General features: G+C 35.2%; 1 protein-coding gene across 4 annotated transcripts in view; it reads left to right on the forward strand.

Moving 5' to 3' along the window:
* Actn (alpha actinin) overlaps positions 1-13741 on the forward strand; it is a 76616-nt gene that overhangs the window by 42921 nt on the left and 19954 nt on the right. For 2 of the 4 annotated variants that reach the window (XM_017612172.1, XM_017612173.1), the window contains exons 5-8: positions 5971-6119; positions 12500-12592; positions 12649-12999; positions 13064-13242. In XM_017612172.1, the coding sequence (XP_017467661.1) occupies positions 5971-6119; positions 12500-12592; positions 12649-12999; positions 13064-13242 (772 nt within the window). Of the gene's footprint in view, positions 1-5970; positions 6120-11987; positions 12074-12499; positions 12593-12648; positions 13000-13063; positions 13243-13741 lie in introns of all 4 variants that reach the window. The other 2 variants (XM_017612175.1, XM_017612174.1) reach the window with 2 other exon arrangements.

The raw sequence follows: 13741 nt of genomic DNA on the forward strand, positions 1-13741 counted from the left end.
TAGTTACAAGTCAGCAAGCTACAAGTAAAGTGAGCGGAGAATTGAGTTGCGAATAAGCAAGCTATAAGTTTAATTGTGTTAACAAGTAGTAAAGCGTTGTTATTGCTTTAACAAGTATTGTAAAGTGTTTTTACTGTATTATTTTATTGTAAGTTAATTGTACTACAATTCGGTCATCGATGTCATTTATTTAACAATCCAGCGATACGAACCGGAGGATTTGGGAAATCCGGACGAGGGTTCAAGGATAATCGTAACAGTATGTATATATAATACGGTGTTCACATTAGAGCTCTAGATACCCGGGTATCGAGCAATGCGAGTAGCTCGATACTCGCTCGAAACTCGTTCATTGCTCAACTGCTCAAATGTTTGTTCAAAATTTTCGAGTTTCTGAACAATTTCATAAACAAAAGAAAATTTGTAAATTGTATTTGTCAGCAGCTGCTTTCTAATTCATGTTAAATAAATTATATTATTGAATACCAATGAAACAATCTTTGCATTATATATCAATAATTTGAAAAATTTAAAAAGTTGCTACCAAAAATGTCAATATCATAAAAAAAACACTGCTCAAATTACTCGAAAAAAATCGCATTTCTCGAGCTCATGCTCGAAAATTTTCGATTAATGAGCATTGAACAAGTGTGCGAGTACTCGCTGCTCATATACCCGGGCTGTTTGAAAATGTGCGGACAAAATCGAGAGCTCTAGTTCACATGAGGCGATTTTACAGGCAACTTTTAGTTGAAAGCAACAATCGCCTGGTGTGAACGGCTTTTCAACTAACCGCTTCCAATGAAGTTGGGGTGCAGCCAACTTTTGATTCAACTAATCGTCTCTAAAATTTCCTGAAAAATCGACTCATGTGAACACCGTATAATGAATATGTGTCGACGCTTGCACCAATGCAAAGCTTATCAGTAGGGGTATTCTCGATCCGTTGCATACAGTCTAGCATGGTGCATAGATAGCATAAATAGCATGATTGGCTAATTTTGTTGTTTGTTGAACACATCAAACAACAACAAAATTATCGAATCATGCTATATATGCTATCTGTGCACCGTGCTAGACAGTATGCATCAGATCGAGAATACCCCTAGTGTAAGCCACTAGTGCATTTGTGCATGCATACTCTGCTAATTTGATGCTTCACAGCAAGGTGATAGTCAAATTGCTGCTGCTTTGCTGCTGCCGCGGTGTCGTTGTGCTTTCACAAATTGCTTTAGAACTGTCTGGTTGCTTTTATAATTTCATAGCAAAACGGCAGCCAAAACATTCACTTTTTTCTTGATTGCTGTTGCTTTGCTTTCAATATCATACATGCCGAAGTCAAAGCTCAGTAAAATCAAATTAACAGCCGTATTCTAACAAAGTCACAAACTTTAGCTCATAACTGCTGTGAATTCTACTGCGCCTCAAAGCGTGCCGCTGCAAAAAATATGCCGCTACAATACAAATTTTTAAATTTTTGTGTATTTTTCTAGCACTCAAAATCGAATTTTGTGTGACACATTTCTCGGCGCACTAGAAATCACAACAGTGATGAGCTAAGTGTTGTGACTCTGTTAGAATAGAGGGGTAAATTAAAAAATTACAGCATTTTCCAATCCTGAAAAATCGAAAAACAACAAAGTCTAAGCGGCAGAAGTGATAGCTGCTGTTTCAGATATCACCACATCACCACATCTCCTCCTAACACTTTTTCCTTTAGACTTCAGCAGGGATCGAACTCGAATCATCGATGTGAAAACTCAGAAACGCTAGCCACTAAACTAAGCACGGCCCGTAAACTCTTGTTGCTGATCGATTTCCTTATAGTACAACCTTTTCCACTCAAGTGCGGCGGTCTCGCCGCTATTTCAACTTGACAGCGTGGTTGTTATTATTAGTTCTATACATTAATTAGAATTATTGTATAGCTTTAGATCGGTTGATCCCAAACTACTTCTTTGTTATTGTTAGTGTGGCGTAATATTTATTTCAACAAGGTTATTGAGCTTTTTGCCAAGATTGTTTTTAGGAAAAATGGAAAACAGGTTTCAAGCCTATCCGACCGAAGAAGCGTTGACTGTGCAGTGTGAAACCATAGATTTACAGGAATCACCTTGTGCCGATTAAGGAACGGCAGGCAATGGTGAAAAAACTTAAAATATAGAATACAACTTCTATATACCAGCTTTGATGGTACGCCTTAACGTTATCCAATTGAATTGAAATTTTGTATTAATAACACTGATCGATAGGCAAGAGAAGGCAAGAACAGCACTCAAATTGTTATGGTACATATATTTAAGACGTTTATTCCGAATATGTATACTCTTCGCATTTTCAATTTGGTTCTGGTTCGCGAATTTTTGCTAATTTTACAAATGGTTTGGTTGCTAAAATTCTGAAAGCTATATTTTCCTTTACAATGGGAAACTTTTATTTATGAAAACGAATATGAAAGTGTTAAATTCAACAAATAAGAAGAACATAAATAGTTTAGCCATTAGTTGCAAATCCGGCGTTTAATCTAGTAAAGATTTCGTAAATGGAATATTATTTGTCAAAGATATATTAAAAAATTTAGTTGCACCGTTAGTATTTTTAACGAACAATTTTCTACAAATACATATACATATATATAAAATGGAGCCATATACTTTACTGCGAGGCGAGTGATGCGCACTACTGAATATTTCCTCAAATTTCAAGGTCCTTCCAAAATCCTGGGAAGGCTTTTGAAATTGTACAGTTCTGCTGCATATGTATTCTGCTTTGACTGGAACATACTAATAAGTCCCTAGAACATTTGTTTTTGTTCGCTTATATTTACAAATTACATATGAGCCGTTTGTTTTGAAAGTTGCGTAAGTCATTTTATGCCGTTTGAATTCAGTGATCATTTAACCGTATGTGAACGCGTCGATTTCATCAGCCAAAGGTAAGAAGTTTCGTCATTAGTTAATGACGGTAGAGCGATTTACAGATGCATTCAGTTAGAAGTAGCCAACCATTCAAGAACAAGAGGTGGAAATGACTTATGCCCATTTACAAAAAAAAACGACTCATATAAAGTATAAACAGAACCAAATCGTTGAGCGAATTTCGTCGGACGGAGCGATGCCGTCGGGGGATATTCACCGCAACATTCTGCATACCGCCACCCTGCGTGAGTTGAATGCCAAAGTTTAACGCAAAATCGCCTCGTGCGAACACCTTTTAAACTTCGTCTTGTTCATTTAACAAGAAACATTTTTTATACCAAAATCTCAAATTGAATTGTATCTAGGGCAAAATTAATACACCGTTCTTTTGGCTTGTTAAATTTTTTTTGTACCAAACTCAAAAAAAGTTCACAACCTATAGTAATAGCGTTACGCGATGCAATAGAAATCGCTCAATCAAAAGAAACCTCTTCGCCAGCACAACCGCTAGCGATTAAAAAGTAGCCAGTGTTTAAAGTGTAGCAAAATCTTACACGACTATTTTTTATAATCGGGGAGTTCACGATGAGTATTATTTTAGATTTAAAGTTGCTACGTAGCAATCTAGCACGCATTTTGTTGTTTGGAAAGCAACAAAACTTGTGATACATTGCTACGTAACAGCTCCCCTTATATATGTTTATTTGTTTCTACAACCTTTTGACAATTTATGCCGAAACCTAAGCATATTGTATTGTATATAATAGCAGTAGAAGAGATGTTTAATTTATTATATATGTACATAAATATGTACATATGTACATTTTTTTTTATTTTTTTGGGGTTTAAATATGAGAAAAAGTTTTGTTTTAACAAAACGTATATTTTTTATTTGCTTGCACAGCGATAAACACGAAATACTATGTAAATGATGGTTAGAAGCGATTTTGTTGTATTCTCGCTATGCTAATACGCTAGGTTGTAAACTAATACTGAAACTCGGCGGGCCCCCATATTAAAGCCGTATGGCTTTTATTTAACTAATAGCGTTTTCTTTTCTCGAAAAAAGGCTGCACTTATTCTGCCTTGTGTTAGCGCTGTCACATTTTCATGTTCTTTTCTCAGCCCTTTCACAAGGCGTCGTGTTCTTTTCTCAGAAGGTTGCGCTCTGATCCGGCGAAAGTGCTGCCTTTTCTGCCCTCAAATAAACGTGAGCGTGAGAGTTGCATGGTTGATTTTTAATTTAATCTTGTAAAAATGCAATTATTTTCCCTATCAGAAATAAGTGTTTTGCTTTAAAATTGTTAAAGACTTACAGGCCAAGTGAATAATTCAGCTTTATTAAGTTCTTTAAATAAATTGTGATGGAGTAGTATATTTTCTGTTTCATTCTCATATAAAGAACGCAACATTTTCTCAGGTTTCAGGGCAATGCAAAGCAAGAGTTCCCATATAAAAGGGCAGAACTTTTTTTGAGAAAAGAAAATGCTATAATTTAACTAATTTAATTTCATTATGTACATTGGCTCAACTATGCCACTTTATGGGTATTTTCCACCGTTTTTTAAACAGCGCATCTCTTAAAAATTTAATAATGGCCAAAAAATCATTGCTTTCAAAATAAAAGTTTTTCCAGATTTATTTAAAAATCTTAAAATCCTTATACATTTTGAGACGCACGATTTTTTGAGTGGGTAGGACCGAAATTCACTCGACAGAATGTACCTCGTTTTTAAATTAGGAACTCACATGCCTGCATATTATGAAGAGGAATGCTGAGATTTATCCAAGTCGTGCAGATTAAAAAATTATAGTTTAAAAAACTAAAACCTCCCTATTATAATTGCCATTCGTACTGTCATCAGGTGAGTAACTTGAGAATAGAAATCGCTGCATCTTTTAGGCGCATCAATATTACATAGTTACATCCCGAGCTAATAAAAGAAAGGTAAGAAGGTAAAAACAAGCTTCGGTGTAAATTTTATGTCCGAGTTAATTATAAATTTGATTAGTAGTAAATTTTTCATCAATCATTTTTACTCTTCACAGTCATGAAAGTATATATGATGTAAATTATTTACCATTATGGTGTATTATTTACACCAACGGAGTTTATTTAATGTTCTGGAAACAAGAAAACTTGTATACCACTGGCGTAATATATGTATATACCGAAAATCAGTATAAAAATTTTACGTGTATTTACAGTATAAATAATACACGAAAAAGCGGTATAACCTTAACACTGAATCCAAATAAACTGTTAAAACACTGCGCTTAGAAATGGCATATTATTTATATTGAAAATGTATATCACGCCGATGCAAAAAATACGCAAAATATTTTGATGCATTTTTGACTTTGGTGCTACTGAGTACGTTGTGGAAAAATTTCCTAGCTGTGTCGATAAACCGTATCGCACTAGGACAAAATATGTTTTAATTTTTACCGTGGCAGTATATGTAAATCCAAAACTTTAAAGCCGTTTTTCTCGAGTTTTGCTTTTTTTGAGTTATGACACTATAGAAGCAATTGGGATACCTCGATTTTTTTTCGTATTATTTTTGAAAAAAGAATATTCGACTATATGATACCAAGGCGTAGACAAAAGTATATCAAAGTATGATTTTCCTATTCATGCGAGATCAAATATTGCGAATTCGTTTGCATAAATAAATGGTGATGATATAGCTTTTAGACATTTGGAAACCAAACATTTTTTTTTTTTGAATTTTACAATAATTCGCAAACAAGAACCAATCTGAAAAAACGGTTTCTGATTGTACCCTAGAAATATGAATGTTGTTTTTGCCTTTTTCTTAAAACGATTTTTTGTAGACCTGAATTATTTTTTCATAAACATTCACCACGTCCGCTAAGGTCTAACAAGACGTGATATATACAACCCCCAATCGAATGTATGCATATAGTAATTTATTTATGTATGTACGTATATAGTATTTTAATGCTCATATAATATGATAAAACCCAAATTTAAATTAGTTTTAATTTTTTATAAATTCTCCACAACCTTAAAAAAATTATCTGCTAGATTTGATCAACACTCCTAAGCCGGATGAACGCGCTATTATGACATACGTGTCCTGTTACTATCACGCCTTCCAGGGAGCCCAACAGGTTGGAAATGTGACGCATGTACCCGAACCCACAAGACAATACACCTACGTCCCGAATTACAATGTGACTAAACTTCACATCAATACACTTATTCATTTTATTCTTTTACAGTTTGTTTTTTGGAAAATGCGACCTTATTACACAAATCGAACTTTATCTAAATAGAACTAAGGCGCTCTAGCCCAGTTTGTGGACAATACTAAGATTTTATTTTACATAATACGCTACGCGCTAAATGCTAATAGCTCTCTACGCTCACAGTTTTTAATTGCATTGTGTTTGTTTTTTAACTAGCCTTTACTTCTTTGTGGCGTAATTTTCGTAAATTTGTGCCACTATACACTCTCCTTGCATAGAAATGAGTAAAGTTAAATAATATTCGTGAAATCAAAATTAAACTTGTGAAACAAAAATCTATTTTATGAATATTAACTTTTCCAAAAGGCAAATTACACAACAGTTATTCATAAAGAAATGGATCTAGGAGTGTCTCTTATTCGTTTTGCTTTCGCCTGTGCTTACATATGTACTTATGTATTTACACACATACATATATGTACTTGAGTTGGTATATGTATAGGTGAGGTATTGATTCCCATAGTTCGAAAATATCTCCAACTATTGCATGCATTTCTTTTTATTCTATAGGTTTCTTTGTCAAGTGTACTTATTTAACTCTTAATAAAACTAAATCTAGATTTCAGGCTAATTAGTTGCATTTGAATACGGCTTTTAATTAGCAAGGTTCCTTTTTTTGGTTTTTAAAAATTGACATATGTATACAGATTTATGTATATGGAAGGATCTCGAGAAAAGCTCTCAAATTTAAATATATTTTGGGAAAAACCATATATTAATAGGAACTTTTTTAATGACAACCTACGTAAATTATATAGTTCTTTGAGATATATAGATTTAGGGATGTGTAGCTCATAAACAAAACCATTTGCCGACCTCTGAAACGCAGCCGATTTTGGAGTACGTGTCCGAAAACATATCAAAACATACATATGTATTAACCCAGGTTTTAAAAGCTGCATGGTCTATACCAAAAAATTGGTACAGAGCGCGTTGCCGACCCCTAAAAAGGGTTTTATTTTAAAATCTTTTGTATATCAAATTAGTGGGGAAATGAACTTTAAAAATTCGCATGGTACTGAAAACTTACGGCGCTGATCAAAAACATGCATAGTTCATTTTCGAAAATAGTCATTTACTCTAACGCTTATACCTTCCACATTACTTACGCTGAGAAAATGCTATTGATGTTTTTAAACATTTAAAAAATGCGAATGTGTAGTAAAGTGTGAAACTCCTATTTGAAGTACATGGCCGGGTTACCCCCTTCTTTATACTCTGTAGCTTTGAAAAAATTAATTTGCAATAATTTCAAAATAAAACTTTCTTATCTTACAAAAAGAAGTTGCGAAACAAACATTGTAAGTGAATAGACATTCTTTGGTAAAAAAATTGGCATGCTCATTGCCAGAATATTCTTCGATTAAGCAAAATTAGCGGAACAAATGTTAACAAAGATATATTTTGCCGGAATCCGAAAAAATCTGGATGTTACTTTACTTTAGCCCTAAAACCGCCACACCCATTTCTACTGGATAGGTATTCTACCGTAATCTGAAATAAAATTTACATTTTAGGAAAAACATGATTTTAGACACTTAGGTTGCAAGGTAATATAATTATTTGCTTAAATATCGATATGGTATAAAAAGAAAAACAGCAACGTATATCTACTACATGCCATTAACATAGGTACGTATTTAAGAACAATAGATAAACTAGATTTTTTAGAATCGTCATTGAAGTTTCCCAACAAAGGTGTTGCGTTTTTTGCCGCTCCAATAAAATTTAGTTTGTTTATTTAGGACATACATTGTATGTATAGAGGTCTTATATCCCTGCAGAAAATCTGACTAGCTCAAAGCTAGACCTTTTGCCGACAGTACTAGTTCTAGCTCAATACCCAAACAATGCTTTCAACTGTCTACTTTTATACGGCGATGCCATTGGCGGTGGCAATTGTCGCCCAGAAAACGTTTTTAAGATTATTTTGGGATATTTTGTTCGTTTTTTTTTTCTTTTACAGATTCCATGTTTGTTATATATTTTATAACAAAAAAATTATTGTACGCAACAATTTGAATTCATTAAATCTGAAAACTCACAACTGACTCCACCACGATTTGAACTCGCGACCAACGATGCTTGAGTCCGAGGTCTTCTCGCTGAGCTACTTTCATATTGTACGAGAAGTAAGAATTAGTACACTTACACCGCAAGTTTCAATTGTCCCGCTCTGCAGCCGTTTTGCACCAGTTCAGAGATAGTTTTGAAATATGTAGTTCGGAACCAGCGCTTTGCCAGACTGTCTCCAAACTTTACTGCAGGGACTCAATGCCTTCACCTGTATATGTGACTGCCATCTCTGATGTTAATTCTAACTTTGGAAACCAAAAATAAATTTTACTGTAAACCCAAGGCACATTGAACAGGTAGTATCAGTAGAGCAAATGATTTGATTTTTTTTTTTCAAATTATTTGGTCAAATTTCAATTATTTTTAATTTATTCTTACAAAAATTCTATGTATGTATATTGTTGGAATCTACCCACTGGGAAAATAGGTAAGCACCTTGCGAGGTAAGCCATGTTTTCTTTCAGTTTTTAGTACCAAAATTGTCATCATGGCCAATGTCATCTACTAGTAAAGGGCAAAATGAACACCTCCGAAGACACATTACGTTGTCAGTTGCAAAATAACGTGCAGCCGAAGTTATTTCCAAGCACCGAACTACTCCGAGCGACTGCTCTGCATTACACGTAACTTACTTTGTAAAGCGGCTCAGAAGTATGTCTGATACCAAATGTACATTCTAAATTCCAACTTACATAAGGCGGCCATGCCTTTGTAAAAGTAAGGGACGGTCGGCAGGGAAATGGTAATGACTGCCAGGTGAAGAGTAAGTTGCTAATAAGGTATTATTACGTGCTCCTAATTCCCACTGGGTATTTGCATGTGAAACCTTTTTCCATACGAAACAAGCGATTGAATAGCAGCTTTTGGAACATTCGCCCAGGTCAGCAGCACAACCGCTGATTACTGGGCCTTGCAAAGGATTGCTTTTCTAAGAAAGAAAGTTGCAAAAATTTTTATTTTTTCCAATTTAAATTTTTTATTTTTTTTTGTATTTCACATGGCACGCTTTGATTTAGAAGAAAAAACTCAGAACAGTTTATGACACTTTCGATACCAGAAGCAACAACAAAATGCACGGAAATGTTGTTTTTGCTCTAATGCTACCTGTTTGATATGCCTTGTGTAAACCTCACATTAATATTAAAGATAACAGATAAGTCAAAGGTAGATTCTTGTATCAGAAACTAGTTTTTGAGAAAACAGGCATTAAGAATACGGTACAATACACCAATGAACGTATACATATTTATACATACAGATGTATGTATATTAGGGTGGTCCTTGAAAATTAAATGAGCGATTTCTTTCAGTCTCTCCCCTTCAATCGGTAATACCACGGTCACAGATATCACATACAAATTTTGACTTTGAGACTCAAAAAATTAAAAATATTTGTTTTATCTAATACCCAAAATCGATACTACTATAGTCGAAGATATCACATATAAATTTTGGCCCCGATTGGAGTCGGTTAAGGCGTGGCGCACGAGGCCAAAGTTCAGATTCCTCTATAGAGACTCAAAAAATTAAAATTATTAGTTTTTTGCCAACTCATACCCAAAATCGATACTACCGTATTCGAAGATATCACATACAAATTTTGGTCCCGATTGGAGTCGGTTAAGGTATGTCGCGATGGGGTCCAAGGCCAGATGCTCCATGGAGACTCAAAAAATTAAAAATATTTGTTTTAGTTAATACCTAAAATCGATACTACTAAAGTCGAAGATATCACATACAAATTTTGGTCCCGATTGGAGTCGGTTAAGGTATGTCGCGATGGGGTCCAAGGCCAGATGCTCCATGGAGACTCAAAAAATTAAAAATATTTGTTTTAGTTAATACCTAAAATCGATACTACTAAAGTCGAAGATATCACATACAAATTTTGGTCCCGATTGGAGTCTGTTAAGACGTCTTCATAGGGTAATCTGAATTTTGACCCCTGTGCGCCACGCCTTAACCGACTTCAATCGGGGCCAAAATTTATATGTGATATCTTCGACTATAGTAGTATCGATTTTGGGTATTAGATGAAAAAGTAATAATTTTAATTTTTTGAGCTTCCATAGAGGAATGAATCTGAACTTTGCCCCCTGTGCGACACGCCTTAACTGTCTCCAATCGGGACTAAAATTTATATGTGATATCTTCGACTATAGTAGTATCGATTTTGGGTATTAGATGAAAAAGTAATAATTTTAATTTTTTGAGCTTCCATAGAGGAATGAATCTGAACTTTGCCCCCTGTGCGACACGCCTTAACTGTCTCCAATCGGGACTAAAATTTATATGTGATATCTGAGGCTTAGGAAATCATATGTAAAAATTTACCTCCTACAATTAAGGACATTGTATATACAATATATGTGTGTGTCTATGTAAGCATTTGTGAACACAGCTGAAGCAAATTTGCAATGACTCGTTAGCCCAAAATAAATATAATAGCGCAATAGTAGTGAAAGAAATCAGCTGTTACCGCTAATATTAGCAGTGACTGCCGCAGCAAACACAATCGGGCGTTGGCAGTGAATGCGTTATTTGACATTCATTTATTCTTTTGTACATTATTGTTGTTGTGTTATGGTCTTCAGTGACATACAGAAGTTGTCTTCGTTTCATATACTAACCCTGGGATTCAGTAATTCAGTCTCATCTCAAGTCACTAAATTTGAGACTAGCAATTAGTGACTGTTTTTGTGACTTGAAATGATTTGGGTATTCTGTAGGAGAGAGTCACAAAAAGTTCAACAAAAATGTGTGGTGGAAACAAACACAGACAGTCAACTGATAGCGTTTATGTATGTATGCCTTTTGCCCGCGCCGCTCAAAGAGTCGCAATGGCCGAGTGGTCAAAGCATTAGGGTGCCGGTCGAGAGCTCCGGGTCATCTTCGGACTTGAGGATTTATTATTATTTTTTTCTTTTTTTTTGTTAGTTTTATTTTTTTTTACATAATCTTTAGATTTTAATGTTTTAAAAACAAAAAATAAATTTGTTTCAATGAATTTGTATGATATGAAAGCATTTTGGTTTATTTCCTATTTAAATTGTTGAACAAATATTTCTTCGCTTCATTTTCGCGTTTTTTTTAAATAAAGCAGTTATCTTTTCCTTCCAGCTGACACATTAGTGACTTTATTTTGAGACTTGAGACGTGAGACAGCTTACAAATAGTCTCGAAATCCATATATCACCACCAAAAGTCACTATTAGTGACTAGAGGCCGCTTACTGAATCGCAGGGTAAATCAAATTCAAAACGCGAAGTTGAAGAAGACGAAGTAAGCTTGTCAGTATTGCCAGCTGCCACAGGTGTGTTCTGTGTCGCTTCATTGGTCAGCATACTTTCTAAAAAAAAAACAGCTGAGTTAAAAAACTGTCACTGCCACCGCGCTATTGTATTTTGGGCATTTCTATGTGGTCTAGATCCAATACCATCGATCATCGCTTTCATCCTTGTCACCCGTTGCCTGAATGTATCTTCTTGAATATTTTTTGGCACGTGTGCACCCATTTTTTTAACAATCTGCTGCATGTGGATTTTGCATTGTTTTACTAAGTTTCCAGGGTTTGCAATTATCAAGTACTGCTTTACTTATCTTTATTTATAAGTATTATAGGCAATAGGTTCTATCAAAAAGTTGCAGGCTGCTTGAATTTTTATATTACTAACTTGTGTTCTATTTGTTGCTTTTTCTTTGCTTGCATCCTAACAGACTTGCAGAATACTGCGTTGCCAGATGAAAGAGCAGTCATGACGTACGTGTCATCGTATTATCATTGCTTTAGTGGCGCTCAAAAGGTCGGTTTTCGTCACAAAATTTTAGCAACATCATAAATACATAATATTCATTGTTCTATGTGAATAACACTTTTGATCAGTGGGTGTATTTTTAAAATCAAAGGTTTTGTCAGACTTGGCCTATAATTTCACTTTATAAGGATTTGCGGCTTTGTTGTTGCCTCTTTTTCTGTAAAATGAGTACAAAATTACACAACAAACAGTGTTATCCATATAGAAGTACATACAAAATTATAATTAATTAATACATGCAAGGTTAAAAGCCTTGTTTTTATGTAAGTACACGGCGTAGTAACACCCCTTTTTAATCGCTTGGTTTTGCTATTGCTTAATTGCCTTACTTTCGTTATAGGGCGTTCATTCCAATATAATTTTCCGAAAGTGATTTCGCAATTATTTACAACTAAGTATTTTATCTACTGTTAGGCGGAGACGGCAGCTAACCGTATTTGTAAAGTGCTTAAGGTGAACCAGGAGAATGAGCGCCTCATGGAGGAGTACGAACGTCTTGCAAGCGATGTAAGTAATATTTGTAAATGATGTGCCGTTTTTTATGATTTTTTCGATTGTGATAGCTTTTGGAATGGATACGCCGGACAATGCCATGGTTAAACTCTCGCCAGGCAGACAATTCGTTGGCCGGTGTACAAAAGAAGTTAGAAGAATACCGAACCTATCGTCGCAAGCACAAGCCGCCACGTGTGGAACAAAAAGCAAAACTCGAAACAAACTTCAATACTTTGCAAACAAAACTTCGCTTATCTAACCGTCCGGCATATCTACCGACCGAGGGCAAGACGGTCGCTGATATTTCGAATGCTTGGAAAGGACTGGAGTTAGCGGAAAAGGCATTTGAAGAATGGCTTCTTGCTGAAACAATGCGCTTGGAACGCTTAGAACATCTGGCGCAAAAATTCAAGCACAAGGTAGATTTACAATTTTCGAAAAGTTGTTGCGTTAAATTTGTTTATTCTTATAATTTTTTAAAAGGCTGATGCTCATGAGGATTGGACTCGCGGAAAAGAAGAGATGTTGCAGTCTCAAGACTTCCGTCAATGTAAATTAAATGACTTGAAAGCCCTCAAGAAAAAGCATGAGGCTTTTGAATCCGATTTAGCTGCTCATCAGGATCGTGTCGAACAGATTGCGGCAATTGCTCAGGAATTAAAGTAAGATTTTACTGTCAATGCCAATGCTAATTTAGTTCCTTTTGGGGTCAAGTTCTGTGCGAGTTTAACTCTGTTTGTCATCCAAACTAAGCTTAAACTCAGTATGCAGTATTGGGTGATACGTGCGGATAAACCGTTGCTGAATACCGAAGTAATGTGTCACTTGCTGAATTATGGCGAACACAAACTGCATTCCATCGTATGTGTCCAGACTTTAGGGTATACCATAGCGGAGAAACACTTCTTTGATCAGGATTCTGCTACAGTTACTAGCGGTAGCTTCTGTCAATGGGTAATTTCCATCCAGCGTGTAGCTACATCCTGTGCAATCATGATCCATTGATAGCTATCCTTATTTTTAGCAAGGGTCCAAAAAATTCCACCGCTATGATCTCAAATTGACGCTTGCTACTTGTTTGTATTGTAACTAGTGATGTGCTGAATTGTCAATACCCAATACTTGCAAAAAATTGCGGTACCCAATACTTCCTTTTCGGTA

The sequence above is a fragment of the Rhagoletis zephyria genome, unplaced genomic scaffold (assembly GCF_001687245.7).
Source record: "Rhagoletis zephyria isolate East Lansing unplaced genomic scaffold, Rhagoletis_zephyria_1.1 Rzeph_scaffold_00507, whole genome shotgun sequence".
Classification (NCBI taxonomy): Eukaryota; Metazoa; Arthropoda; class Insecta; order Diptera; family Tephritidae; genus Rhagoletis; species Rhagoletis zephyria.